The 27,425-nt window shown below is 41.6% G+C and overlaps 2 protein-coding genes across 2 annotated transcripts in view; one reads left to right on the top strand and one right to left on the bottom strand.

Annotated features, from left to right (window-relative positions):
• Positions 1-97: 97 nt before the first annotated feature.
• zng1a (Zn regulated GTPase metalloprotein activator 1A) lies at positions 98-9,801 on the bottom strand. Its single transcript, XM_088376945.1, has 16 exons — positions 9,644-9,801; positions 8,666-8,799; positions 8,360-8,446; positions 7,922-8,018; positions 7,734-7,825; positions 6,811-6,870; positions 6,193-6,230; positions 5,253-5,299; positions 4,942-5,028; positions 4,802-4,846; positions 4,112-4,168; positions 2,583-2,634; positions 1,276-1,344; positions 1,088-1,153; positions 820-946; positions 98-519 (listed from the first exon to the last, which is right to left on the bottom strand). The coding sequence occupies exons 2-16, from the start codon at positions 8,763-8,765 to the stop codon at positions 452-454; spliced, it is 1,092 nt and encodes a 363-aa protein (XP_088233071.1). The 5' UTR covers positions 8,766-8,799; positions 9,644-9,801; the 3' UTR covers positions 98-451.
• A 723-nt stretch (positions 9,802-10,524) lies between these two features.
• dock8 (dedicator of cytokinesis 8) overlaps positions 10,525-27,425 on the top strand; it is a 39,936-nt gene continuing 23,035 nt past the window's right edge. Inside the window, exons 1-12 of the mRNA XM_088376166.1 lie at positions 10,525-10,772; positions 17,225-17,324; positions 20,026-20,201; positions 20,623-20,694; positions 21,058-21,166; positions 23,451-23,660; positions 24,076-24,161; positions 24,567-24,633; positions 26,317-26,466; positions 26,647-26,727; positions 26,803-26,962; positions 27,037-27,173. Coding sequence (XP_088232292.1) covers positions 10,720-10,772; positions 17,225-17,324; positions 20,026-20,201; positions 20,623-20,694; positions 21,058-21,166; positions 23,451-23,660; positions 24,076-24,161; positions 24,567-24,633; positions 26,317-26,466; positions 26,647-26,727; positions 26,803-26,962; positions 27,037-27,173 — 1,401 coding nt within the window. The 5' untranslated portion in view covers positions 10,525-10,719. The remainder of the gene's footprint in view (positions 10,773-17,224; positions 17,325-20,025; positions 20,202-20,622; positions 20,695-21,057; positions 21,167-23,450; positions 23,661-24,075; positions 24,162-24,566; positions 24,634-26,316; positions 26,467-26,646; positions 26,728-26,802; positions 26,963-27,036; positions 27,174-27,425) is intronic.

Genomic DNA, 27,425 nt, shown 5'->3' with positions numbered 1-27,425 from the left:
AATAGTCCTTAAAATGTTCATGTTTGTCATGTGAAAAACAATAAAATAGTCCTTAAAATATTCATTTTGTGTGAAAGAAAAAAACCAATAGAGTAAATATGCTAAATCAAATTGTTTATTGTGAGGATAAACAATAGTTGCAGATGCATGACTTTCATTGCACAGTGAAATTTCCAATGTTAATTAAAAATACAGCCTTGTAATCTGTTACTTGTAACTTGTATTCCATACCCCATGATCATAGTACATTTGTAATATAAACATCAGCATAATCAGATACCACTTTTCAAAGTAAAATGTCTGGAGTCTCTGGACTTTTCATTAACATTAGCTAACCTCTGGTATCCTTCATTATATTCCATGCCTACATGACGCTCAATTAGTCTCTTGATTGACCAAAATCAGAAGACTGGCTGTAGAATTGGCAGCTTTCCAGGAGAAGCACTGCAGATTATTTGTGTCTTTGTAGCACAGTGGAGATGAACTGTTGTTGGAGAATATCTTTGTCCAAGTTCCTCCCTGATAGTCAGCAAGGACAGAAATTGTCATCACGCTAGTGCTTTTACCACTATCTGTAATCGGTGACATTAGTTATTGACTAAGCACCATTCTATTAGTCATTAAACAAGGCAAAGGTTTTATAAGATGTCATGTGAATGTCCTCCCCCCCCCGATCCTTCTTGTTGATTCTAAAGACTCATGCTTCAATGACCATGTTATACATTAGCTGGATTTAGTGAACATTCACAAGGGAACATGTGTGAAAAGCAATGTGACAGTGTGTGTGTGTGTGTGTTTGGGTACGTGTTGTTTCTCTACCTATAAAGACCAGCCGGTTGATCCGCGGCTGCTCCTCCCAAAGCTGGGGAGTCTCATTCAGCTCATACAGTTCGTGGACCCCCTGCAGCATGAATTGGTGTGCTTTGGCTGCCAGCGACACCATTCCCTAGAAACACGCACGTCACATGTTACTGGTGACAGATTAACCCACGGCCAAAGAAAGGGACTCGGGACTGATGAATACAAATAAGGGTGCGGGTTATTGATGGCTGCCTGCTACTGAGGCAACTATTTTGTTTTACTGTACCTTTAAGCGGATGACAGTCATGGGTTGCCCCTCTTTGTTCCTCAGCGTCTTTTCCCAGAGGAGATCCTGCAAAATGTGTGGAAAAAGAAAAGAAAGGATTTACTTTCTCAAAGAGGCGCATTGTGAGTGAGATAATTGGGGAACGGGAATGGGGAGGCAAAGCAGAGGATCACAACATGTGTTTGTACCTGAATGAAAAGATTCAGAGCATCTTCTGAAAGACTTCCCGCCACTTCAAAAGTCACTGTCAAAATACTCTGACAACAGGAGAGGATTCATTTTAAAACAAATGACAACTTTTCTGCTTCATTCAATGACACTAGCCACAATAATAGGTACATCATGAGATCATGAGCAAGAGACATAATAAATTCTGCTGGGAGAAAAAAATAAGATAAAATAAATAAACAAAAAAAAAAGTATAGTATTTTTTTCCAGCTCATACAAGCAGAATTTGAGAATAATGAAGTTGTTCCAACAAATGTAACATTTTGATAAAAAATTATAGAAGCATGTTAAAAACAAAATACAACACATTACACATTTTCTTTTTTTAACAGAAGACTGTGGAATAAAAAAGCCATTAAGACGGTTAAACAAAAGACACCCCGGATGATGACAATGTTAACGACCATGTTGAAATGCACAACTCCACTTGGCACCTCTCTTCTTCAGCTTACAAACAATAGTGCAAAATAGCCCACCCTGCTCTCGTCCCTCATTTCTCACCCTCCTCTCGAAACTTCCTCGTGGCATTAAAGGGGCACTTTGCAGATATTTGCTGTTTTTGTGTCAAAGTGTTAAGGTTACACACTTCCTTCTCATTTGGTATAACAACAGCAAAACAGTCTTCTCATTTACATGAAAAGAGCAACAGGCTGAGGAGGGGGTGGCATTTGTGTTGGGGGATTACTTGACGGAGGGTTTGGCTTCATGCGGGAAAAGGCAACGTGAAGAAAACAGACGACAATGGTGGTATTTACACACACAAACGCGTCTCATCTGCATCCATCCTGTGGTAAAACTTAATGGGCATCAAACAATAGAAGGCAAATTGAGGTGATGAGCAATTTAGGCTCATTTCTAAAGAAAACACCTGATGAAAAAGGCCTTAGAAATACATTTGGAATATGACAAATTTGATATTGGTCGACTTAAATATCATCTGCTACTGTAAAAAGATAAAATACACTCCAACTTTTAACACTCTTAATATGTCGTGCATGACTCAAAGTAGTTCTATGTGTAAGATAACACAAAAAACAACAACATCAAAAGCTTCCAAGTTGATCACCATCCCCAAAAAAAAGTAGGGGAGGGAGTTTACACCGTGGTGTCGCCGCCCGAGGGGATGCGAGGCACAAGTTTTTGGGCCCCCAGGTGAATGCATTCCCTTAATCTTGCAGGAAATGATGTGTCAAAAGAAATTAGCAAACAAAACACAAAGGCCAAGGGAGTGATGAAAAAAATACAAGGTGGGAGAATGAGACAATACCTTGTCAAGATGAGGTCTGCTTGGTTTCACAAGGTGCAGCTTCTCTACGAGACTGTCAAGAGGAGAAATAGAATTCAATGTGATCTTTTCAAATCTTGAGATCTTACATTTATTACAGGTACAGTAGGAGCGTGACTCTGAGATCCTCCAATGCGGTCAACAAGACTCCAGATATTCATCGTTGACGGCTTTTGCTGTCATCCATTCATACAATCTTGTTTTTATCAGACAAACTGGCACTGCCTTGGCTATTTGTTTGCATGACAATTGTTTTTTTTCCACAATGAGTCCAAAAGTGGAAGCAAACAAGAGCATAAAAGTCTCCATGGAAACGCCGTAAACAGTCTGAAAACAAAGCATTAGCAGGATCTGCGTGGGCATTTCTAATTGTTGATCGTAAAACGGACACAAAAGGGCGTCCGCCGTTGCGAGTACCAATACCTTGAAATAAGGCTGACATCGGCACCGATAAGATATCTGGAATCGATACTCGCCCATCCTGAGCCAACCCAATAAAATGTCCTCCCTTTTAATATAAACACTGTGCGTATGTAAACTGCCTCTAAAGATTACAAGGAATCATTCTTGGTTTATTTCCCCCATCCTGCGGTATAATCAATGCTTAACAACACCACCGCTCAATGGACTTGTGAAAACTTTAGAAATAGCAATTAAAGCCTGCAAAACGTTCACTGCAGCCACCAAACAAACTCGGCCTATTGTTCCCCCCCTCCCAGTCCGGCTGACCTCACAAGGAGGCTAAATGTTGTGCCCAGCGGTTTGAGCCCGATGCGCTGTTAGTTAGTGCCACACAAGCGGAGCGGCAGGGGGGACCACTTCAAACAGCCAGCGTGGGCTCTGGGGAGGGGAGGAGCCCCCCTCTTTCCCCGACTCTCAAAGGCGAGGGGGAAAGGAGCTATCTGTTGGGACAAGGGGGACTCCTCGGGAGCCGGCGGACACACACGGCTCTAATCCTCTGCAGCTGGCCTCACACACACTGAGCGAGGGCATGTAAGAGAGCTTTAACGCCGTGGCCCGTTTCATTCACATGAAGGGATGAACACTCACTCTATTCATGACAATGACATTCTACCAGAGGGGAGAAGGGGGACACAATATGATGACCACCCTGGGGTGGGCTGGGGGGCGCACAATAAAAGAGTCTGTTAATTAAAAGCAACACGGCGAGTAACACTGTCAAAGACTGTTGGCTACACGTTTCGGATGGACGGCTAACAAAAGCCTGTCGAGGCAGAACACTGCTATCGCCGTACGCTAGCAACCGGTACAATAACAAATAACACGGGAATTTACGCTCACCAGACACACCTGCAAATCACATTAAAGAGGATTGAAAAATCTGACTTTACCAAAAATTGGACAATTTAGTAGTTTTATTTTCTGTAAAATGTTGGCTTCTTCTTTTCATATTAATTTTATCAATGACCAAAATGTATTCGTATAAAAGTTAACACTTATTCTTGTGTATGATGAGTTTATTCTTTTAAGGTGTGTATGGTAAAACTTACTTTGCTCCATCGTTACAGTCAAAAGCATGAAGGTCAAGAACTTCTGAGAGGGACACCCTACGGAAGAAAATCAAATTAAGACTTTTTTTGTGCCATTTTCTCATCCCTTTAGAGACACTGTGGGTTAAGCCTAAGGCAGAAATGAAAACTTTTGTTGCCTGAAAGTGACGCAAAAATATATCGATTTATGAGAAGGTTTTTCTGATTAACCCCTCGCTGCGTGGCCCCTTTTATCTTCTTGCCCTTGAGTGAACTTTGGTGGTGGGGGTGGACAAACACACACACTCCCCAACCTTTGGTAGACGCTGCTTGTGTCAGCCAGGTGCTACCTGGGTCCAATAACAAGCCAACAGAGTCTCGGCAAACGTAAACGCACACCCAATCCCCGTTGGCAGGAGGACCCCGGGTCAAGGAGAGCAAAGCATCCTGGGTAACTGGACACCCGTGCACGTCTGCACGGATGCATGTTTTCATCATGTGAGTGTGGGTGAGAAGGAAGAGGAGGCAGGCCCTCTGACGCAATGTCACGCCTACGCCCCTTCATCTTTGATATGAAGATCTGAGCAGGGGCAGCATGGAGAGTTCATCCGCCACACTTTATAAACAAAGCAAAGAGGGCGGCCCGCAGAGACGCTTTACAATCTCACGATAAAAATAAGACCCCGCTGTGAGCACGACAGCGCTAACTACCTTGATCTTTGGGTTTCCAGGATCTTCGCCACACCGTTTATTGACCTGGGGGTGGGAGCAGCAATTGTTATTCCTTCTACCACCACATCCATCATTTTCAACATGTCCCCACATCATGGTGAAGCACACAAAGATCTTACCTGACAGCATCTCGGAGTTGAACAAGTTCCGTCTCCTTCACCAGATCAGTCTTGTTGATAATTGTCAGGTCTGCGAGTGCAATCTGCCTACAAAAGATACAAAATACAAGATTTATTAGTACAGCAAAATTATTAGGCTAGAATTACACTGCAGGTCTTGCAAGATTTGCTGAGCTTTTGTGACATCAAGTCCAAAACATTGTTCAAACTCTCAAGATGGGTGCTGAGAATCCCGCTCATTATCACAAAATATATAAAGTAGTCTATTTAGGATATAAACCCATTCATTAACATATAAAAAAAAATCTAACCTTTCTGCCTCATTCACAAGTCCATCAGGTTTTTCCTCTGTTAGATGCTACAAAAAAAGAAGCAGACTAGTAGGTATATATGTCATATATACATTTCTGCAAGCCAAAGGAAATGTAAAAAAATGCATTGAAAAGTGTTTTGCGTGTTGCAATAGTTTGGTCAAAAGACTTTAGATATTATGATATTCTGCAGAGCATATGAAGAGCGAGCTGTATTGGAATGATTGCTTTACTGGAAGTTCTTCTCACTGGCATCTGGCCTCCTCCACCAAAGTTGTCACTTGGGCAGGCTCGACACCTTTGCAATAGAGCTCATTATGCAGGTGTCACTTGTCCTGTTCTTTCTAAATGCCCTCGGGAGCGTAGGATGTGTGTGTCTTCATGTGACACTGCTATTGTGTGCTATCTATTGCTCTGCACTTGCAAACTTTGAATTTTGTGGGTTTAGCATCTTTATTCAGGCTTAAAAGTAACACTATTTGAATGCGCATGATAAGTATTGCATTAGAAACAGGCGTGTTTTGCCATTCCATCTTGAAATAAAAACGGTTTTCTCACACTCTAGGTGCGTCTCCCTGGTGTGTGAGGTGATGTTTTATGTTTCATTAAGGGCAATGTGGTGATTCTATTATTTTAAAAAAAAAATGCTTTAACTGTGAGGAAAAAAGCAGTTCGCATCGCTCAGTTATTGAGCTGATGATAGATTGAGTGATTTTCATTTAACAAAACATATTTTTATCCTGATCTATTAATTAATTATTTACATTTATTCTAATTACTGAGAACACACTGAAGACATTAAATCAATGAAAATCTCATTTTAGGAGAGATTTGTGGATAAAGTTGCACATATAATCCCTATCACATATTTACAGAATATCCCAATTCTTGTGATTTACATTAAAGCCTTTATTCAAGGAATGTTCATGCAATAGCATACCTGGAGTCCATACTTGGCGTCAATGACGGTCACAATGCCTGAGAGAAACAAGATGACGAGGTGTAAAAAAAAAAAAATTCTGACAATTTGTGCACATTCTTGACTAAATTGCATGCAGCCTTTTGGTGTTTTGACTTCAAGTCTGTTGTGTTGACATGAGACAGAGGGAGATGTTTTTCTCTCAACAAATTTGACATTTGGTCAACTGCCCTGAAACAACACAGCGGACAGCTGAGCATTGGCTTCATGTACACAAAACAAAACAAAAGCAAACAAAATATGTCATCCCCACAAAATACTAGGTACCATTTGGGTACACATTAGCCACTCCCTGCAGTAATGTTTTGAAATTACTTTTCCATGCACAACCTTTAACTTTCAGAGTTGACTGTCTTACATTTAGGACTTTCTTATAAAAGTTGCACACAATGTTCTTTTAATTTGTGTGAAAACAAAGAACGTTTAAAAAAATCTGTGCTTTGATTGAATTTTAAGCCTTAATGTCAGAAATACTAGTTTGAATGTAATTTAGTGTTGGTAACACTAATATTTCTTTTAACATGCAACTTATATGGAGCCATCAACGACTGGCAGCTAAGATGAAATCAACTCACTTACCGTCCAGATAGATGTCACTGCCGAGCTCTGCGTCGACCCAAAACATGGACGCCACGGCACCTGGATGACAAATGAAATCTTATGTTCAGATGTGAAACAGATCCTACAAATGAGCTAATTTCAACAAGACAAAATTATGTTCAGCACAAAATTAAATTATGGCACTTTGAGCTACAAACAAGAGTATTATTTAAAAAACAAAACAAAACAAAACACATTCAGCATTTAAGTTTCAAGCCAGTTCTTAGATGCAGCTGTCATTATCCAAGGCTTTTGATTGTTTATCTCCAGCTCAGCTGCTACGCATATTTTGCTCCCATCTTCCTATCCAAGAAGTCATCACAGGTCTCCGTGTTACTGTGGCAGCCACATCTTGTTCGCATAATGCACTTTTGTCAAGCTGCCAGATTGGAATAGAGAGCAATTGTAACTATTTGATGGCCGTGTAATGAAAACAAAGTGTTTGAGTGACACGTTTCGTGCAAGTCATCCGACCCTTCTCTTGATGGAGGGGCGACCCCTCCCCTAAAGTTGCCGTTATGATTGACAGCAGCGGCAGGGCCAAGAGCAGTAGATAACAAGCTTGTCTGCTCTAATAACATGTCAAAAGGATTGAAGATGGCGATGTGTCCAACCTCCCCTGACACCTCCAATCACTTCAGCACAAGGCTCAGTTGGTGCTAGACTTATACACACATAATTAAAAAGGTCAAATTTGGACAGTTCAGCTCCAGTTCAAGTCAGCAAAGGTCCAATTACAGGATTGGTCTCTTATAATATTATTATCATTATATCATCATTATTATTACAGCTTGACCAATCATATGCGTCTGTGGGGGGCTATTGAGAGTGATTTTTCCTCCAAGGTCCACTCGGAAGTCACCCCCCACCCAACCCAAAATAATAATGGCAATTATTGTTACCTGGATCAGCAAGTCCCGTGGTTTCTAAGAGGATATAGTCAAACTTGCCCTTCTTCTCCATCAGGTTCTCGATGGCTTTGAGCCCATTGTCCCTGAAAATGAAAATGTAAACTGTAGCAAGAGCCAAAGAAATGTTAAAAAAAAAAAAAAATCAATAACTTGGCACAGAATCTCAACAATGGACACACTTGACAGAGCAACAGAGGCAGCCATTCCTCAACTCTAGCCACTCCTCGTAAAGTTCTCCAGCATGGCTCACGGCGAGGGACTTCTCAAGTGCGCTTCCTGTAAGAGAGTAAACGCAGTTCATGAATAAGGGAAAAGGAATGTCATAAGGTAACTTGGAACATGAGCAAAAAAAAGAGACAAAAATACATCGCATAGAGTCATGCAAAATGCTTTTCAAAGAGACTGAATAAATCCACTAAATACTGTAACTCGATAAAATACAAATGGAAATTCAGTTAATTGGACCCAGAAGACTTTTGAATGAGTTTTTTTTTTTTAATGATTTTGATCACAACTGTGAATTTACCCTTGGCCATCATAGGTGCAGCTATGCTGCCCTCCGGTGGAAAACTACTGAACCGGGAACCCCGAGTCAGCATGATCAACATGAGCTTTACCTTCACCGAATTCATTCAGTATGACTGCAATCCGCTTGTTGTGTTGTTCTGTTAAGATGTAATTCAAGAGGGTGGTCTTTCCAGCACCTACAAAAGAACAAATATTAACCTTGGTTTGAAAAACAGTAATCGGGTTGCAAAATTATTTTTTTCCAAAGCTGGAAATCTACAATGGGAGTTTATGGGAATTAAGTAGCATAAATAGAATTATAAATATTTGTGAAAAATGTTCACCCCTCTGTTCTTGTTCTGACTAAGTGACTGCATGGACAGAAATAGAATGCACGATGCAGGTGCATGCCTCACCAAGATAGCCAGTGATGATGGTGACAGGGATCTGCTCTGCAGGTGTACCAGACTGCACGTCAATTGGCACCAATTCTGGGCAATCGTCCTCATCCTCCATCCCGTTCAAACCATTGGGCAACAGACAGAATGATCTATTGAATCAACACAAAGACAATACACTCACTAGATCTTTCATTGATACACGACATGAGATGCAGTAACACAAGTAACTGGACTTTTTCCCCCACAATTTATTATCTTAACTTCTAATTGTCAGTGAGACTAATGGAACTACACTGACTGCATCACTATGAAGGAAGATATTTTGGTTTCATTATTTAGCTACAGCGGCTCGGTGGCGCACTGGGTAGCACGTCCGCCTCACAGTTAGGAGGGTGCGGGTTCGATTCCACCTCCGGCCCTCCCTGTGTGGAGTTTGCATGTTCTCCCCGGGCCCGCGTGGGTTTTCTCCGGGCACTCTGGTTTCCTCCCACATCCCAAAAACATGCTTGGTAGGCCGATTGAGCGCTCCAAATTGTCCCTAGGTGTGAGTGCGAGTGCGGATGGTTGTTTGTCTCTGTGTGCCCTGCGATTGGCTGGCAACCGGTTCAGGGTGTCCCCCGCCTACTGCCCGTTGATGGCTGGGATAGGCTCCAGCACGCCCGCGACCCCCGTGGGGACTAAGCGGTTCAGAAAATGGATGGATGGATATTTAGCTACATAAGAAAGGAAATCTATCTATCTATCTATCTATCTATCTATCTATCTATCTATCTATCTATCTATCTGTCTGTCTGTCTGTCTGTCTGTCTGTCTGTCGTGGGGTAAATCAAAGATTATGAAAACAATCAAAAAGATTTTAGGTTTTAATATTATTCACCCTCTTTTATTAACTCGATAAGCTAGCATGATTCATCCCTACGTTCTTCTCGAATTTACAATGACTGCACACTAGCTACTCTTCTATCAATTTACAAAGCAAGGCAAAACGATTACCTGATGCAGCACTAATCACACCGGCAATCGGAGTTACTACTATTTTACTAGAAAAGTATCGGAGCGTATGACGTCAGGAGGTAACAGTGTACAACGTGGTTGACAGTCCGGCTAATAATATCACCAAAGATGGAGGTTCCTATTTGGTTAAAAAGACAAAAATAACGTATACAGAGGGGGAAAATACCCAACACCCGCTGAGTCATACAGAAATCCAAACAGTAATAAAACTAAAACTAATAAACTAATAAAAAGTAGTGGCTCTGTCTGCTCAGTTTACAGGTTGTGGCAGTGTGCAGTATGTTTAAGAGTCCGGCTCACACAACGAAGGAAGGTCCGGGTGATAAAACGAAGCTAAAAACGTCAAGAATAATGCGTTATAAAGGTAAATAAAAAAATTGACCTTCATTGAGTAAATTTTACATACACACACATACATGTGTATGTAAAATTTACATTTTATATATGTATATGATGGATGTAAGAACTAATAATAATCACAAGAGGGCCCTAATAGACCTTTCATTTGTTAGCTCCGCTGCAGTAAGCAGCAGTTTAAAAATTAAATATACAAACATTTAAACCACATTTGTGTAAAATTGATAGAGGACGTCTTTGTCCATTTAAATGTTTAAATGTAGTCAAGTAATTTTTAAACATAAATTCTCAAACGACTACTATTACTTACATACGGCTATAGACGACACACATAATTTCTTTTTAATTCATATAAATTCAAGTTGTAGTAATGGTTAGCACGTCCCCCCCACAGTTCAGAGGTTGCGGGTTCAATTCCGGCTCTCGCGCCTGCCTTTTAGTTTTCTGGCACTTCTCGCCCGGACAGGAAGTAGATTCACGAACTCGTACTTCCGGACTCTGGAATCAAGAAGCGCGCGCATTCTGACGACGGCAGAGCTTTTCTTGTAGTGCGGAGGCGGTCCCTCTGTGACAGCCGGGGCGGGTGAAGAGAAGCCACGGGCAGGCAGAACTCAGCCCAACACACCGAAGACAACCGACCGGCAGCGGTTGAGCAGCATCCCCCCCCTCTTTTTCGGACTTTCGACCTCCGGTCTCCCATGGCATCTGTGACCAGTGCGGAGCGACGGGCTTTTGCTTTGAAAATCAACAGGTAAAAACAAAACAAACAACAATAACTCTTTAATGTTTTTGTGTAACTGTTTTGACCAGTTGTTACGGGGAACAGTCAGCCTCATTTTCAAAGGGAAACAGGTTACTGCTACATCGGCTTTGTTCTCTCTTTTCGACTCGACTTTATTAAAATTGACTCCATGCGTTACTACTGTATTCCGGTGAATAGATCCACGCACTACCATTATATCCTGTGGTGTGCCACACTAGTGATTATGCTGTAATCTATATGAGAAAGCATGTGCTCATAGTTCCTGCAGGTGTAGAGGAAGTTACTACTGTACATGGAAGTCCATTGTGTCTTATGCTCAACGCTAACTCATTAAAAGAGCCTAACGGGAGCTTCCTGTGAATAACTGTCAATGCATGTGACGCTTCCCTGTTTTTGTAATGAGGCACGTGATGGTTTTTAAGTAGTGTTTTCCAATTTTTATTGAGCCACATATTTATCCAGAATGTGGATGCACAGGTGAATGAATGTACATCTTGTCATACAGTGGGAAATTATTTACTTCCACTCCCTGTGACTATAAGCTGCTTCATTCATTCCTTTTCTATCTGGTTTATTGGTCATGGGAGTGCTGAAACCTATTCCAGCTGACTTGAGTTGAGAAACAGTGTGCACCCTCAATTGGTCGCCTCCGTAGACTCTAGAGACAAACAACTATGCATAACTAAAGATGATTTAGAGTCTTTCTAGTTTTGCAATCTGCATTCGTATCAAACCCAGCCATTGAATTACTCAACTAAGTAAATGTTTCAAAATACACCTAATTACAAAAATGTGTCACTGAATGAACTGTTTGACGAATTGTGATGTTTGTGCTGCACTCACCACATGCACAGAGTAAGTGTTTTATATTGTTTTCACGGCAGCAGTTTTGTCAAAAGATTGCCACAGAGTTATTATGTCAGTGTTTAATTGATCAGTGAATTATACATTCATCTAAATGGGGAAAAAAATCCAGCATAGGAAGGTTTGCCTCTACGAATGTGTCCAGTTTGGTGCTGATCCCAATTATGATTGTTCAGCCTTGGCAGAGGTTTGCACATTCCACTTTTGCAACGTAGTCATCCAATGTGAGAGATGCAGAGTAAGCAAAGTGCTTACTGTAACATTTTTCAATCCTGTGTATTGTCCCTATCCACCCTTTTCCCATTCGAACCTTCAACTCCAACCCACTTCAACTGAGGGTCAAATGAGATCTATCACACAAGAATTGAACAAATGTTATTATGAGCATGTGTTGGTTATTTTTTTAATAATACCAGTTCCTGTGGTGTTCAGTTGTAGAATTGAATCCAAATAGCAAATAGTCCCCATATCACGTGCGACTGTTTTCATCTTATGTCAAATCCTTTATCCATTCCAGAGGGAATGTTGCACAGTGATTTTATTTATTTATTTTTTTTCATAATCCATGACACATCAAGGATGTTGCTTTGCTGTGCAGCGCTGAGCTCAGCTGCATGGGGATGTAAGGGATTTTTGGGCCGCTGTCTGAATCCACTGATGAGCCAGCAGAGCAGCTGCTTGCAGGGTGCCGTGAGGCCCAAGGACGCACGCCAATGATATGCTCATTGATAGTGACATGATCTCCCTCATCGCAATTAAATAAGTAATTGTCAGTATAGTGACATTTTGTTTATGCGAAGAATTGTGCCGTTTTATGATAAAAGTAAAAACAAAAAAAATGCACTGCACAGGAATGGACATTTGGCCTTCAATGTGCGGAAAATGTTTGAACATTTATAAAGTTTTTTTATTTTTTATATTATGAAATTTAAAATGCAACCAAAGGTGAAAAAACTTTCCATTGCTGAGATAATGCTCTTCTTCAGAGTCCGTCGATTCACCACGATTGACAGCGCTGTTAATGACAAATTAATCGCGTAAATTGTTGCACCCATTTGTAGACTCTGGTCAGTATGAAGGTGGGAGCAAGTCATATATGTACAAGTTGCAATTAAGTCTCAAGCCCCCACTATATTTGAAATACTAAGTCAAATAGTCTTTACCAAGTAATAACTTAAGACACTCTTTTTTTTTTTTCCTGATCGTATTGAAAATAATCCTTGAATCAAAATGCAATCATCCTAGGCATTCCCTCCATGACACTTGCTTCACAACGTGGCTTCTGCACTCCGCTTCACAGCGTAGTAGTGGGTTGCCAGGTTTACACAAAGGTCCACAAAACCCCTTTCTTCACAAAACAAACGGCACATTATCTTCTGAAGGCAGATGTCAAATGCAAACAGGAAAGATTTGTGAAAGTATCAGTCAAGACGAGCCTTGCATAGGTTTTAGCATATAACGTCTTATCTTGATGCTAGTCCACCACCTCCACTCTAATATTACAAATCAGCGCAACTAATGTTTAACATGAATCCCACCCATATGGAGGATGTGTCTCTTGGTACAAAATGAATCCAGACTCTCCAACAGTGCTTGAGGAGGAAATCCTGTACATAGTGCTGCTCCGGTTTCACTTCACTTTTCTACCACAAAATGATTTTTTTTTTCATTGTAAGCAAAAAGAAGGCAGAATGAAGAAGTTGTCCATGAAGAGAAGTAGCATGGTGGTTATCATGACCATATGGTAGCAGGTGTGAGAACAGCTGTGGATGCGGAGTCTCCACCGTTCAATACTTTTTAAGTGACCGGGGGTGGTCCGGATTGAATTACATGGGATTTACTCGGACTAACAAAAAAAAGCCCTCCAAAAACGTATTAAGAATTGAAATCAACTTGGCAGTAAGATTTGTTTTGGTCACTTGGGCTTACTCCTGTGTTTGTGCGTGCCTGCCCCTGGCAGGAAGCTGAAGCGCGATGGAGCTGATAGCAGCACGGCCCATTAAAGTCTGGAGACATATGATAGGATGAGACACACAGCGGGGGCATCCCGCCACCACAATCCTCTTGAAGTCAACGCCACACCACACTCTGTTATTCTTCCACTTCCTCTTTGGACCAGAAGACGGGAGGTGGTCTTTTTTGGGGAGGGCAAGCTGTGTTCGGAAGACTTGTAGTTTTTGTCTCTATGTGCTAACACCACGTGGTCAACCTCCCTGCCAGCAACCTCCTCCATTAAATTGGCACACTTGTGCCACTCACTCTGCATGGAATTTAGTTTTTAACAAATGGACCAAACTTTGTCTGACAAACCTCATATGCCCTGAAGCGTTAAATTCCATCACTCCATTCTGGCATGAGACTATCCCAGCTGATGTATCACTATATGCAGAGAGATAATCAAGAGCAGAGTTCCCTATTCAGAAATCCAATCAGAATGTGTCAGTAAGAGTTGGTAAAATGTGTGATGATGGGGTATCGGGTGTGTGTGTGGGGGGGGGATTGTCACATATTCAGGAAGACTTGCGCAACGATTGCAGAAGTGCTGACAAAAACACACCATGTGCACACACAGCAAGTGCAGGCCTGCAAGCGTGACACAAGAAAAAATTAGTTGCTATTGGGGGAGCCAAATAACTTGGGAGCAGGTTCTAAGAATGCGAGTAAATACAGGATTTGAATAAGTACATCTTGGCCATTATGGACATGTCTATCTCATTTGTTTTTTTTGTTGTTCATTTTGCTCCCTCAGCCACTCGTATCTTGTCAGTTTGCTTGTGTTTAGTATCCTGCTTTCTTTCTGTCTTTGTCAGTTTTTGTATCTGTTTCCTTTTGTGAATCTGTCCCAAGTTTTGTTTTACCACTTTGTGTTTTGTTTTTGGACTTATGATGTTTTTGATTCCACAGGCTGGTTCAAAGCATACTGTTATTTCACAACATGTTTTTTGTCACTTACTATTATTTTGGAACATGGATCGTAAACTGCGGCAATACATGGACAATTTTTTGGTCATGATGTTACATGATTATTGTTTTCCAGCTGAGTAAAGTGACTCTTAGTGGTCTTTTTTTCAGGGTGTGACTCTTTCCTGACTTAATCATTAGTTGTCCAGTTGTCCTGTCATTAAAGTTAGTTTGTTAAAAAACCCAAAACAAAACAATTTGGGACATCTCTCGCACTGTTGCAGCCTGAGTTGCCAATGCACCACTGCTTGGCTGCGCTGGGGTTTTATTTCGGGACGACAGCGTCAAGCTGAAAGGGAGAGCCGGCTGGGAAATGACTTAGCGGTCATTCACGGGATCAAAGACCCTGACGTCCCAGACTGGGCTGACGCAGCAGAATACAACACATAACTCTTCATATCGTGATTGTTTCTTCACAACTGCACGAACGGTGTCTTCATACTCAAATATGATACGTTAACATTTTTATCCAACATTTTACTGAACAAAATTAGCAGAGCACCTAAATGCTACCCCGATATTTTTTTTTCTAGCAAAAGGACGGCCTGGTCCAAAGAAGACAATAGTCACCGGCTGCTTGTGTGCTGTGATGAAATAATGCCTGTGTGCTGCTGGCAAGGCCTGATTACTGTTTTACTTGCCTGCTCTTTTTATAGCCAGGCGCTTTGTGTTTTGAATGGTAGCAGGCGACCAACCGCAGTGGGTGTGCTTGCGAGTATGCTCGTGCACATGCAAATGATACTTTTATATTCAGGGTTGTAGTGACATGGATATGGAAGGCCTTTTTTTTTTTTTCTGCTTATTGTCGTGGAATGTACAGTATATAGGCAGAAAATTTGTAGTGTACTTTGTGGTTTTAGGGTTAGGGCTTGCCCCTTTAGAAGTAGACTGTTAAAAACGTTTTACAAGGCTTGAATTGCTACACATATAATATTAATACAGTCATAGGTCAATACTCTCTCGGGGTCGGAGAAAAATGTCATGTTTTTCTTTTGTGTTGGCTCAGTTGCTGCATAAAAGTGAAACTTGAGCATTCCAGTCTTGCAATCCAGATGTTGTCTGCCTTTTCTTTTTGAGACTTTTTGTAAATGATCTATTTCATTTCGGTCAAGATAATGAAGCCGTCATCCACTCATCTCAAAAATAACCTATAGACTACAGGCAATAAAAATGATCATAAAGGCTTCAGTATATGAGTGTTTGGCGTGATGTTGAGCGAAGAAGACATTCAGACCCGTGACGTAACCCGTGTTTAAAACGTCTGTTGTTCTTTATTTTTACTGCTCCTTACCTATATTAATTCGTGGCTCTCTAATGACAGGCAGAGTAGTGTTGATTACATAAAAGGAAGCTCTAGTGTTGGACTTTGCCCTGAAAACTAGATGCAGCTCACTCAACCGAGCATGTCCCCTACCTTCCAGGTATGTCGTGTCTTTACTCACATAACACTTGACGTTGTTTGTAAATGGAAGGTGTGTCACATTTACACTAGAGCGTATAAGATGGAACACAATCTGTTTACCTCTGATCCCTTCCACTTGAATCTTGTATCTTTCAATGCTTTTCCCCCCTCTAAGGAAATACTGGAAATAGTAATAATCCGTCTAAGAGTTTTATGCGAATTAGGAGGAATATTCCACACTATTTTGGTCGACATCAGCATTGTAGAAGAATAAGTACAGTTTCTTCTGTGTTCCTCTGTAGCCTAAGGCTTATAATGTAAAGTATGTTACAATCAATGGATATTGTTTTTTTCCGAGAAAATCAAATACACTTAAATATTCTCAAATGAATCTTCTGGTGGATGCATCGAGTTAGGCGCTTTGCTGCGCCTCCACTTTGGACTGGGCTCATAGTTGTAATTAGCAAGACTCGTCCTTCCTATTTGGAACCTGGCATTAACTTGGACAAGTGGGCGGCACTGTGGTGTGGGTTCACTACTGGCATGGCCTGCCCTTATTGTAGATAGATAGATATAAAAAGTCAACACCCCCCCTCCCAAGTGGCTGCTTTTATTGTGTTTAGAAAATAAAATAGACCCACATAAAGTGGAAACTCCAAAGTTAGAACACAATTGATCACATGATGCAGGGTTACCTCCAGGCTGTTGTAATTTTCCTAAATAAATATTCATGTCTCTCTGTTGGGGAAGCATAGAGGTGAGCTGCAAGAAACGTCCTCAATGGTTTCTTCTTTTCTCTCTTTCGCCTACCCACTTTTTGGCATTGCAAACACGCAACTAAGCGCACATGAACACCCACTGTATCTTCCAACTGTCTTTGAATTTAACCTTCCATTGTAATGTCATGTCGATTTTCTGCCACAGCCCGACTCTTAAATCAGTACCCCATATTTATTCCACGGGGTGCCAACGCGACAAAGCCTCCACTGAGTTGTGCTTCTGTAGTATGGAGGGAACAATAGTGTGAATGGAATCACCATGGATGAGCAATTCAAACTAATGCGAGTGGGAACAATGGTGGTGCTGGAGTTGTAGCACTCATTAAGTCCCATGACATGCCTGTTGCTTGATATATGCCTAAAATGTAGTTTCAACAATGTCGGATGTGTGTCTGAACACGTCATTTGAAAGTCTAAAAATTGTTTTGTTCCAGGCATTCATCTGCCGAGATCAGGCGAAACTTCAGTGGCAACTATGGCTATTATCACAGACGGACAAACTCCAACGCCTCAACCACGACGTACCTCACCGTGGTGAGTTGTGCTTTGTTGACACTGAGTTTGTCCTATTATTCACAAACGTGACTCTTATGATTGTAAATGATTGTGATTGTCTGAAGCAAGGATCTGTCACATTCTATAAAAATCATTTAAGATGTTAAAAATCAGAATGTGTACAATAGTTGTACTTGAACATACTTGGGAGATTTCATCTGCTGCAAAGTTGGTGACAAGCTGGAGCCGGAGCCACTCAGGTTCTGTCAAGCTGATGCTCAGTAATCCGTCGAAGGGATTTGTTCCCGCTCTCACTCTTGTGAACCCTCTCTTCACACTTTCATTTTCTATTCCCACCCTTCCTCGCTGCATTTGCCGACCTACATCTCGCCCGAGCCGACCGAGTTTTCCAAAGCTCAGAGGCGGCACTCCTGACACTCACTCTCTCTGACTGAGTGTGCTCCTTTGATTTAACACACACGCACACTCCCCAGTGAAGATGCATGAACGAGTCAACTGAGAGGCTTGAAGGAGGATGCCTCTCACCATTCAACTCTTTTCCAGCTTGTGACGACTTGCTACATGGTTAATCCTTAACCTGCTTGCGAAGTGGGTCAGGAGCTAGGCTGGATGGGGGTCTGCCTACCTTGCAGCTTACATGGGCAAATGTTTCATATGGCCGGATTTGGGATGTGGGAGAGGGATTTTTAATGCCATAATCTCTGGGATGATAGTTTCCTTGTTTATTTGTTTTCAGAATTCCCTCCATGGGCTTTTCCAGTTTTGTTTTCACTCATATGGCAAACAGATTCATCCATCAATCGAGTTTGTCTTCACTATGTTTGCAGGTGTACGGGTTCTTGTTTGAAATTCAAATCAGAACCTAAAAGTGTGGTGCACGGTGCTTACATTAAAAAGAAAAGTTGCATGTGTGTTTGTGTGTGTAGTTTATGGAAGGAGGACGTGCAGATGTCACTTCCTGTTAATCCTTGTGGTTTGTCTGAAATTTTATGTTCAAAGCTCAATTTAAAGACTTTATACTGGCCAAAGAAATGCATTTGTTTGATAAGGTTGATCTTTGAGCCACTGTACTTTTCAGCTTCTAGGAATATGAGGATGGATAATATTTAAGAGGATCTGCATCACGGCTTAGTTTCATTAAAAAGCAGTGGGCGCCGTGCAGTGTAGGTGCACACTGTCACTTCTCACATCCGGCATGCGCCATTTTGCACGCTTCCCCTTTTCTGTCACTTTTCAGTTGTCGTCAGGGTAAGTCCGCAGCATTTCTCTATGAGCACATATCAGGACGGGCTTGCTAAAATTGTTTTTAGAGACTACTTCAGTTGTTGAAATGACACATTTTTTGTGCTGTGCTGTGCTGTACACTTTGCTTGATCTTACAAAATCTTATGTACTGAGATTTTTGAACTGACTTCCTGAGTTTTGCTTAACCTTCTTAACTTTTTTTTTTAATATAAATGATTAATACTCAGACATCAACTACTGAAAAAAATATAGTGTTGCCTCCACATAGCAACATGCACTGATCAGAGGCATGCATACATTTGCATTCATTTGTTCTAGTTTGCCGCCACGCTTGAAAGACACGATGGCGACGATGCAGACAGTGAGGTTGCGTCTGCTCCTAATGATCTACCCCTTGAACATTAATGCTCACCACTCGCGATATAATTTTCTGCTAAAAACCACGCCTTAGGGTGGACAGATGTGCAGCAACATGTCTGTAGGTAAATGGAATTTGCTTGGCGCGCAATTGTCGGCTTGAGCGGTGACTCATCATGTTATGTTCCTGCAGTAATTTCTCCTCACTGTTAATTTGATTGAGATAATCTTACTTTTCTATTAGCTCTCTATTTTTATTTCATTTAACGGTAGACCTTATTTCAGCCTATCGCCAAGATTCTATCTTGACTATGATAACAAGTAACAACACTACGAGGATCCTGACGACTTACTAAAGCCACAGATTCATCTTCCTCTTCTTGCAAAAAACAGCCCAAAGGAAAAGTAAATGTGATACCCTAACGATATTTTTATTGCATGCTGAGATGAGGCCTCGTGAGGTCTGCTGAGGACATCAAGCGTTTACTGTATTGATGTAGGCAACATCATTTTAACTTTGAGTTGTCATTATCTTGCTCATTCTGGCATCCATCTTTTGTGTGTGTGTGTTTGTGCGTATGTGTGTGTACCTGTTTTTTATGCATTGCCTCCCCTACCTTCTGTGGTGTTCTTTTAAGTGCCACCGACAGTAGCTTCAATGTGTTTTGGGATGATTTTCGATGCTGTGTTCCAAGCTCACTCAGGCAAAGACTCGGTGCAAGAGTGACTGTGAATTGTACTGGTAGCTAAAAATAGAACCATCTGTCTAATGCAGGCCTCTTTGTGATTTTTTTCGAGACAGGTAAGAGGTAGCAGAAAATAGCCTTTTAGAATAATCATTTTTTTCATTACTGATTACTGCTAATGTATTCTCCTGGTTCCAGTCAAACTGAACGGATAGAACAAATTGAACGGAGTAGCACAGTGGGATAGTGTTTAACGCACATGCCACTTAGTTTGAGGTTCTGCTTCAAATTCTGACATTTATGTTCAGAAGTGTAAACCAGACTAATTTTCAGCGCTGCTTGGAATCTTACAGTTGTCCGAAATGACTTAGAAGAAAAATAGAACTGCATTTAGTTATGTTTGTCCTAAACTTTTCAATTTGGTTCCTCAGCCGCAGTCGTATGACGCGGTGGATCCTTTGGACCTGGAGGAGTTCCTGATGTCGCAGCTGCAAAGTGGCGATTCCGCCCTGATGCAGGAGCTCGGCGACTTTCCCGACGATGACCTAAAGGTGGACCTGGTGGAGAAGGAGTGTCGTACCATCCGGCATCCTGTCCCTGACGACGGGTGGGTCGCTTCCTCACAAATGTGAATCACCATAGGAACTATTTAGTAGCTACCTGGGTAGATAAATCCAATCAGTGTCAGGGGAAACCACACTAAATATTTGTTTAATTTTTGTACCACAAAATTTTTGTTTTGTGTTTTTTGTACTTGTGTTAGATTTATAATGTTTTTTAAAAAACGTTTTAAAAAAAATTGTCCCACGATTGATTTTTTTTTTTTTTTTTTAAATCAGTAATGGTTTGAGTTGAGTTGAGCTGATTGTAACTCACATTGGTGGAAAATTTTGATACCACAAAAACCTGGCATTGAACAAATAGTATGTGTATAGTCTTCATGTCCACAGTCATTTGTTACTTAGTTTCTCCCTCTGAGCTTTTCTTCTGCTAATGTGTAATCATTCCATCTTGTCTCTATTTTGCAGAGTGGAGTTGGATCCCCATGTGAGGGATTGCGTCAAGAGTTACACCCAACCTTGGCTTGTGGTGTCTAGAAGGTCAGGCCTTTCAGCCAGTCCCATTCTCTTTAGTTTCACCGATTATCATAGCTTTTAAAATGATGAAATCGGGGGAGGGTTCAATTTGAGAAAAAAAGAAAATCTGAGATTAAGCAGATTGTGCAGGCTTTTCTGCAGACACTTGAGTTCCTTGAGAGGTTGGAGAAAGGAAACGACACACATCGGAGAGGCCGATAAATACACACCTCCAATCTGATGCATTAAATCAGACACTATCTTAGTGTGCAAGACTTTGATGTGTCTGGTTATCTAAGTGCAGAGGTGTATCAGCGGTAACCATGCTTTGTTGTTTCTAGTGTGTGCATCGCTCACTCACTAACTTGTGTTTGTGCGTCCTCAAAGGTGCCAAGGCGATGGCTGGAGTGCATATTCGGATCGAGCCGGCCTGCACAAACTCCTCCAGAAGCAGACCTTTGAGTCTGACGTCAAGTCCCTCAAAGAAAACACACCAGTAAGATGCAAAGCGTAATCTTTTGCAGGAGGGAGGAAAATAGTTCAAATCTTTTCAAAAAGGGTGATTTTAAATACTAAGTAATTTCTTCTATATGTTTACATTTTCAGAAATATGGTACCACTCCTACTAATATCAATATTTACTTTTGCTTTTTATTGTTTATTTTCACACTTGCAGAGTAGTAAGGGACTCCAGAAAGTCAACATTAGTACTGTATTTGGATGTGAGTCATGTATAGCAAAATGTAAATATTTCATGTTGTGTCACCACAAGCAGTCCAAACTCAGCTGTCGGAACAAGAAGACTTGAGGGAACTTGAGCTTTAGATAATAACCTCTGTCATGCAGGCAAGAAGTTCCATCCTTGACTCATTCATTTCCTTCTTCTATCATTATGTAATACTCCTGACCTGCCTCTCAGCTGTTGTGTCACACTCGTATTGCGTTAGTCACTTCAAATTCTCCACGCGCCCGCTGGACTTGAACAAGACAAAAAATCTAGGTTAGCATCACCATAGGGATGTGTAGGTGGCATGGGGGTAACTATTTAAATATTTCTATTCCACTTTATTGTTGTAATTTTGGGATTATTTAAATTATTCTCATGAAATTACAAAATTGTATCTCTTAGTGCTATGACTCTTTTGTCAGAAAATTATTTCCCATAATTTTGTGTGGTCATAGTTAAATTCCATGACTTCTCATATTGTTTTATACAGTTTGGCTCTACAACTCCGAATATGCAGCCTTTGGTGGGAAGCAGGCCTGAAGTTAGAGCGGCATGGCAGTCCATACTGATTGAGGCTTGAGAGGGAAACAACAATACAACGGGGTGGGGGGTAGGGTAGAAAGTGGACAATACACCAGTGGCTTTTCTGTCACGCATGTATGTATGTATGTTTCACACTTTTGACTCTCAAGTTAGCTGATTAATCTTACATGGTGGACTGGTGGTTCTACATACTTTAGGGAGTTCTCTTCTTTTAATTACTTCCCATTTCCCTTTCTTGGCCCACAACTGGCGTTTGGTGCCAAGTTCCCATCCTCTTTTGTCCCAAATGAACCAACACTTGGGCTCTAGGCCTTGCGGCAGCGCCAGCCAATCTGAGTCCTCACCATCCTCAGTGCCCTCCTCCCCCACCCTGTCACTCCGTCTATGCCAGCACCGCTTAATCACCCAAACCAAAAAGGTCTTTATTGGAGCAGCCAGCTTCCCATGATCTGCATGCCAGATAGAGTGTGACAGCGAAGGGAAGAACGGGGCGATTGTCCTTCGGCACGTCACGGTCCGTTTTGCTGTCGTGGCCTCAATGCCCAGACGGTTCTTGACAGCGGGAATATGGGATTGATGTGTGACGGGAGTCCAAGAGACAAGAACAGCTTAGGGGATAGTATGGAGGAAGGTTCAAAGACAAGAGCGGCATGGTCATGCCTGTGGAGTAATTCTAGCTGACTGATGTCATGGCCCGCCCTAACTTGTTTGGAGCAGATGCTCCAGTTGGTTAATTGCAACTAAGTCTAATGACCATCAGGGCAGCCAAAATATTAAAAATATTCCTTTGTATGATGCAGTACAGTACCAACGTTATCCACGATAATAATGATTGGTACACAGCGGCATAATTTATGATACAAATGTTCTGTTGTGTTGACTAAAAGTGATGAGTTGGGCCAAACAAGAGCAGGCAAAAAAACTGGTTTGGATCTTGCTAGATTCCTTCCATATGCATAACCTAAATGTCACAAAGCTACAATAACTGTACATCCTGTAATCGAATAATCCAGCCGACTAATGGGATGTCTTTCTTTTCAAAGCTACATCCGCAACTGCAGAATGCATCAATACTATTGACAAGCAGCTCCAGTTTCATTGGACTGCAAAGTATCACATTTGGCTTGATTTCCTTTTTCATACTGATGACTTGATTACATTTTAGCAGCCGCAGCATTAGGCACACATGTTGAGGAGAGCCTTTCAATACCTTGAGCAGACCAGACAACTTTGTGTTATTGTCTGGGGGCAAAAAACTGTCAGGACTGTCAAGACTGTCAGGGCTGTCTGGATGCCTGTCAGCTTTTTTCTAGTGTCCTTGACAACATAATAACTAGAGACTTCTTTTCAAATCTGAAGTGTGATTTTTACGCTTCACAAAACATTGGAATGACATTTATTGATCAGGTTGTTTTAGTATTCCGTTTTTTTCTCACATTCAACGACACCAGCTCCCCTCCACCCTTTCTTTCCTTCAATATTCAACCCTGTCTTTTTGCCATCTGCCCAGGTCAAGTCTCCAACTCTAGCGGGGCTGAATGATGACTCTGGCCGCACGCTGACGTCCTCCGACTTCAACTTGCGCTGTTTGACTCCAGATCAGAGGGTGCCGGGGCTGCTGGCCTTCAGCAGTCCCGAGGAACTAGACCGCTTTAACCAGGAGAGCCGGCAGGGAAACAGACACCCTGAGGTCTTTGCGTTGTACCCGCCCATTGACGAGGTGAGGCATCATCCATTACTTTTAGGGGTTTGCATTATATGTTTTAAACCATCTGACGTGGTTTGATTCAGTGGGATTTGTATTTGGTTCGCTATGTGACGTTTAAATTGTTTCGTAGGGGACAAAATGAATTTGTCTCACAGGTAAATGTGCAGCTGAAATGTCTTATTTCAATTTCAATGACATCGTTGGACAATCGGGAAATTAAAGACATGCAAAATATTGGCCATTCTGATAAACTCGGCCAAAAGTCTGGTCATAATTTCTGTTGTCATTTGTGCCAAACAAATGAACTCTTGTTGCTAAATAAAGGAGTATTTTACTAAAGTAAAGACACTAATTTAGCAACTCAATCCTTCCTCCTCCTGCTCTTTTTTGCATAGTTTCCAAAAGTAAGACTTCTTTCGTGTTCCAGGAAGATGCGGTGGAGATTCGACCTATCCCCGAATGCCCCAAAGAACACACTGGAGACCGCATTCAGATCCGATGCCAGGCCATCAAGTATGTTGGAAATTTCTGTATGACTTCACCGGCAGATGTTTTTAAAGGCTTTTTTTTTATCTCACACATCGCACATTCTTGGATGTTGCGTCCATTCGTGGTTTCAGACAGCATACTTGGCGACAGTTGCCCTCCCTCCCCCACTAATTTACAACATCTCCACACTCCTTTATAGCATTTACAAATACGCAAACACAACCGTGTCCTTCTTATAACCCACTGCATGTATTTCCTGGCTTCATACACACATTTCACATTACAAAGTGATTCCAGATACAACAAAGTCACGGGATAGGAAGAAGTAGAATAGAAATACGATACGAGCATAGCACCGGGCGAAACGTCAATTACATATCAGCACGTTTCAGCACTTGAGTCATTTCTGAATGATTCTTTTCTTCTCAGGTTTGAGATTGACATCGAGCCCATATTTGCCACCATGGCCTTGTATGACCTAAAAGAGAAGAAAAAGGTAAGAAAAGTCACTAGTAACAAAAAAAGCTTATAGGTCAAGCGTTTACTATTAATTAATTTATTCAGGACTCAAGCAGTCCCCTCCGAGCTCACAGTTATTTTAATATTGAGTTATTTCATTATTTCCCACCTCCCCGATTTTATTATTGCGTGCCATGTGCCTCCTGCTTTACTGCATGTTTTCATGCACTCAAGTCGGTGAGGGATCAGTGTAATCTACAGCATGTTTTGCCTCAATTGCTACTAATGCTGGGCAGTTATTTTTCCCAACCGGCTACTTTGTTTGCATGTTTTTGAAGGACTGATTTAACGGAGGGGGGTTTGTGGATGAAGAGGCCGGAAGGATTTAGCTCATGATTAATAGCTAGTGGTGATAGTGTGATGGGCTTTTATGCCAATGGCCTTGCCCTCTTCTGACCGCCTTAGAACCGATGCTGATGACTCTGATTTGGGCTGATGGGTAATAACGGGCACAAAAGCAGTGATCTGTAATAACTTGAACTAAAAATAACATTATGTACGTATTTGTGTGCAGCACTGTACAAATTTTGCCGCACTTGAAAACACATGGGTTTATTAGTGGACCCATCATGTTGTGTTTGCAATAGCATCAATGCTAATATTGCTGTTCAGAATTGTTTCTTGGACACTGGAAGTTGAAAGGCCCATTTTCACAAGTAAATATGTTTGTCATTAACCATGAGGTCACAACAAAGGCGCTTTTGTTTGACGCCTTTGTTTAGCAGAAGACCGATGATGATGACTCTTTAACCACACCCCTTGCATTTGGCTTCCTGTAACATGGCCCGTTATCAACATGAGGTTTTCATCTACACAGAGAGTGACAGAACCAAGCGTGTCACAGGATTCACGGATACTATTTGACATCTGGTGCTCCTTTTTTTGAGCCGACCGCAAAGTCTGCTGCGGTGCTAAGTGTGGTCAGCCATGTTGGAAAGAAGCCCAGTGAGGGGAAAAGCCAAGCATCACAAGGATCACATGACCGGCACATGTGGCTTTCTTCATAGCCTGAGGTTGTGATGATAATACTGCAGCGGTTTACGCTGGATGTGTACTCATTGAACCAGCTTGTATTAATCCTCCGTTTTGGCAATTATTGCTGGCGCTGTTAATTTTTATGAGCAGCACACAGATCACAAGTTTGATTGCATGTTTGTGACGTTTATGTTCTTGCTAAACAGGCGAGACGTTTTTAGATGAGTGCTTCACTTTACTTTAGTTTCAGATTGGTATCATCAGACAATGTGTGGAGTCATCCAGCACCATGAAAATTTAGTACAAATTGACACAAGATCTGGGCATAATTACAATACAGAAATTTCCTTTCTCTTTCTGATTGGGAGCTAAAATAAAATTAGTTATGGCTGGGTAATCTGGCCAGAAAATACAATATGAGATTTTTCGGGAAATTGAAAGTCATATTTATAATTTTATTGATTTCCTTCACCAGCACTTGTAGTATTTTTCCCACTGTCTGAGATTTGCTTTATTTATCCTAATACCAAAGACGTTTCAAAACTTGAGCCCCCCTGAGCATCAGCATGTACAATTTAAATATGTATCAACCAGTCCTAATGTTAAATTCATTGAAGACTCCAAATCTTTGGACACTCTCTGCACTCTCATTTGATGTTGAGACAAGACCATTCTCTTCTTTCAGATATCTGAGAACTTCCACTGTGACCTGAACTCTGAGCAGTTTAAAAGCTTCTTGCGATCGCACACTCCTCATGTAGATCCCTCCACGCTGGCTCGGTCGGCCATCTTCTCCGTCACCTACCCTTCGCCCGACATTTATTTGGTCATCAAGGTGAGCATGGAATCTTACGGTACCATCTAAAAAGAATACTTATCCGGCGACCCCTAACGGAAGCAGCCAAAAGAAGAAGAAGCTATGGTTTCCTTGCTTTCCTTCTGGATTTAATGGATTTTCATGTTGAGTTTGATTGAACTTTATTCTTTCTATGGAATTTTGTGCTTTGTGTTCCAGATTGAAAAGGTTCTCCAGCAGGGCGAAATTAGCGACTGCGCCGAGCCTTACATGACATTGAGGGATTGTGAATTGTCAAAGGTAACATAAGAGTACAGTATATCATTTTTGTGAATGTCGGTCGCATTTAAAGAACTCGTGCCTGTGTCCCTCCAGAACAAGGACAAGGTAGAGAAACTGCGAGGCCAGGCCGAGGCCTTCTGCCATAGGCTGGGTCGCTACCGCATGCCCTTCGCCTGGGCCACCGTCAACATTATGGAAATCATCAGCACCGCAGCCATCGACCGCGACGTCACAGACTCAGACAGCATAAAAGGTCTGCATACACACACACACCCCTCCTTTTTTGTTCTTTGTCATGTGAGCTAGATGTATTTTTATCTTCATTAGGGAAATCCAGCAGCATTGATCGTAAAGGGCAGCTGCCCAGGAGGAACTCTGAACGTTTCAGCACTTTTGACGAGCAGCCGTGTAACATCTCTGCCTTCAAGCCTGCCACCATCACCATCAACACCATCTTCAAACAGGTCCGGCTTCAAAATGCAAAAAAACAACTCTATTGTCATACTGAGATTCATCATGTCCTGTCCAAAATTTTAATCTTCCAAATGCATTCCATTAATACAAAACCATGCTTGGCATCCACGTCAAGCTGCTGTAAAAACGGTTCAAGGTATTTAACCTTGGAAGGAGACATCGAGTTTGAAGGCTAAACATGCCATTGTCTTAAAATTAAATCAGTAGTTTAGGATGCGAAAGCTCCTCCAACCACCACACAC

Source organism: Syngnathus floridae, chromosome 5 (genome assembly GCF_059516105.1).
Source record: "Syngnathus floridae isolate MCC-2025c chromosome 5, RoL_Sflo_1.0, whole genome shotgun sequence".
Taxonomy (NCBI): domain Eukaryota; kingdom Metazoa; phylum Chordata; class Actinopteri; order Syngnathiformes; family Syngnathidae; genus Syngnathus; species Syngnathus floridae.
The sequence above is the reverse complement of the archived record's forward strand: the minus strand, read 5'-3'. Positions and strand labels throughout refer to the sequence as shown.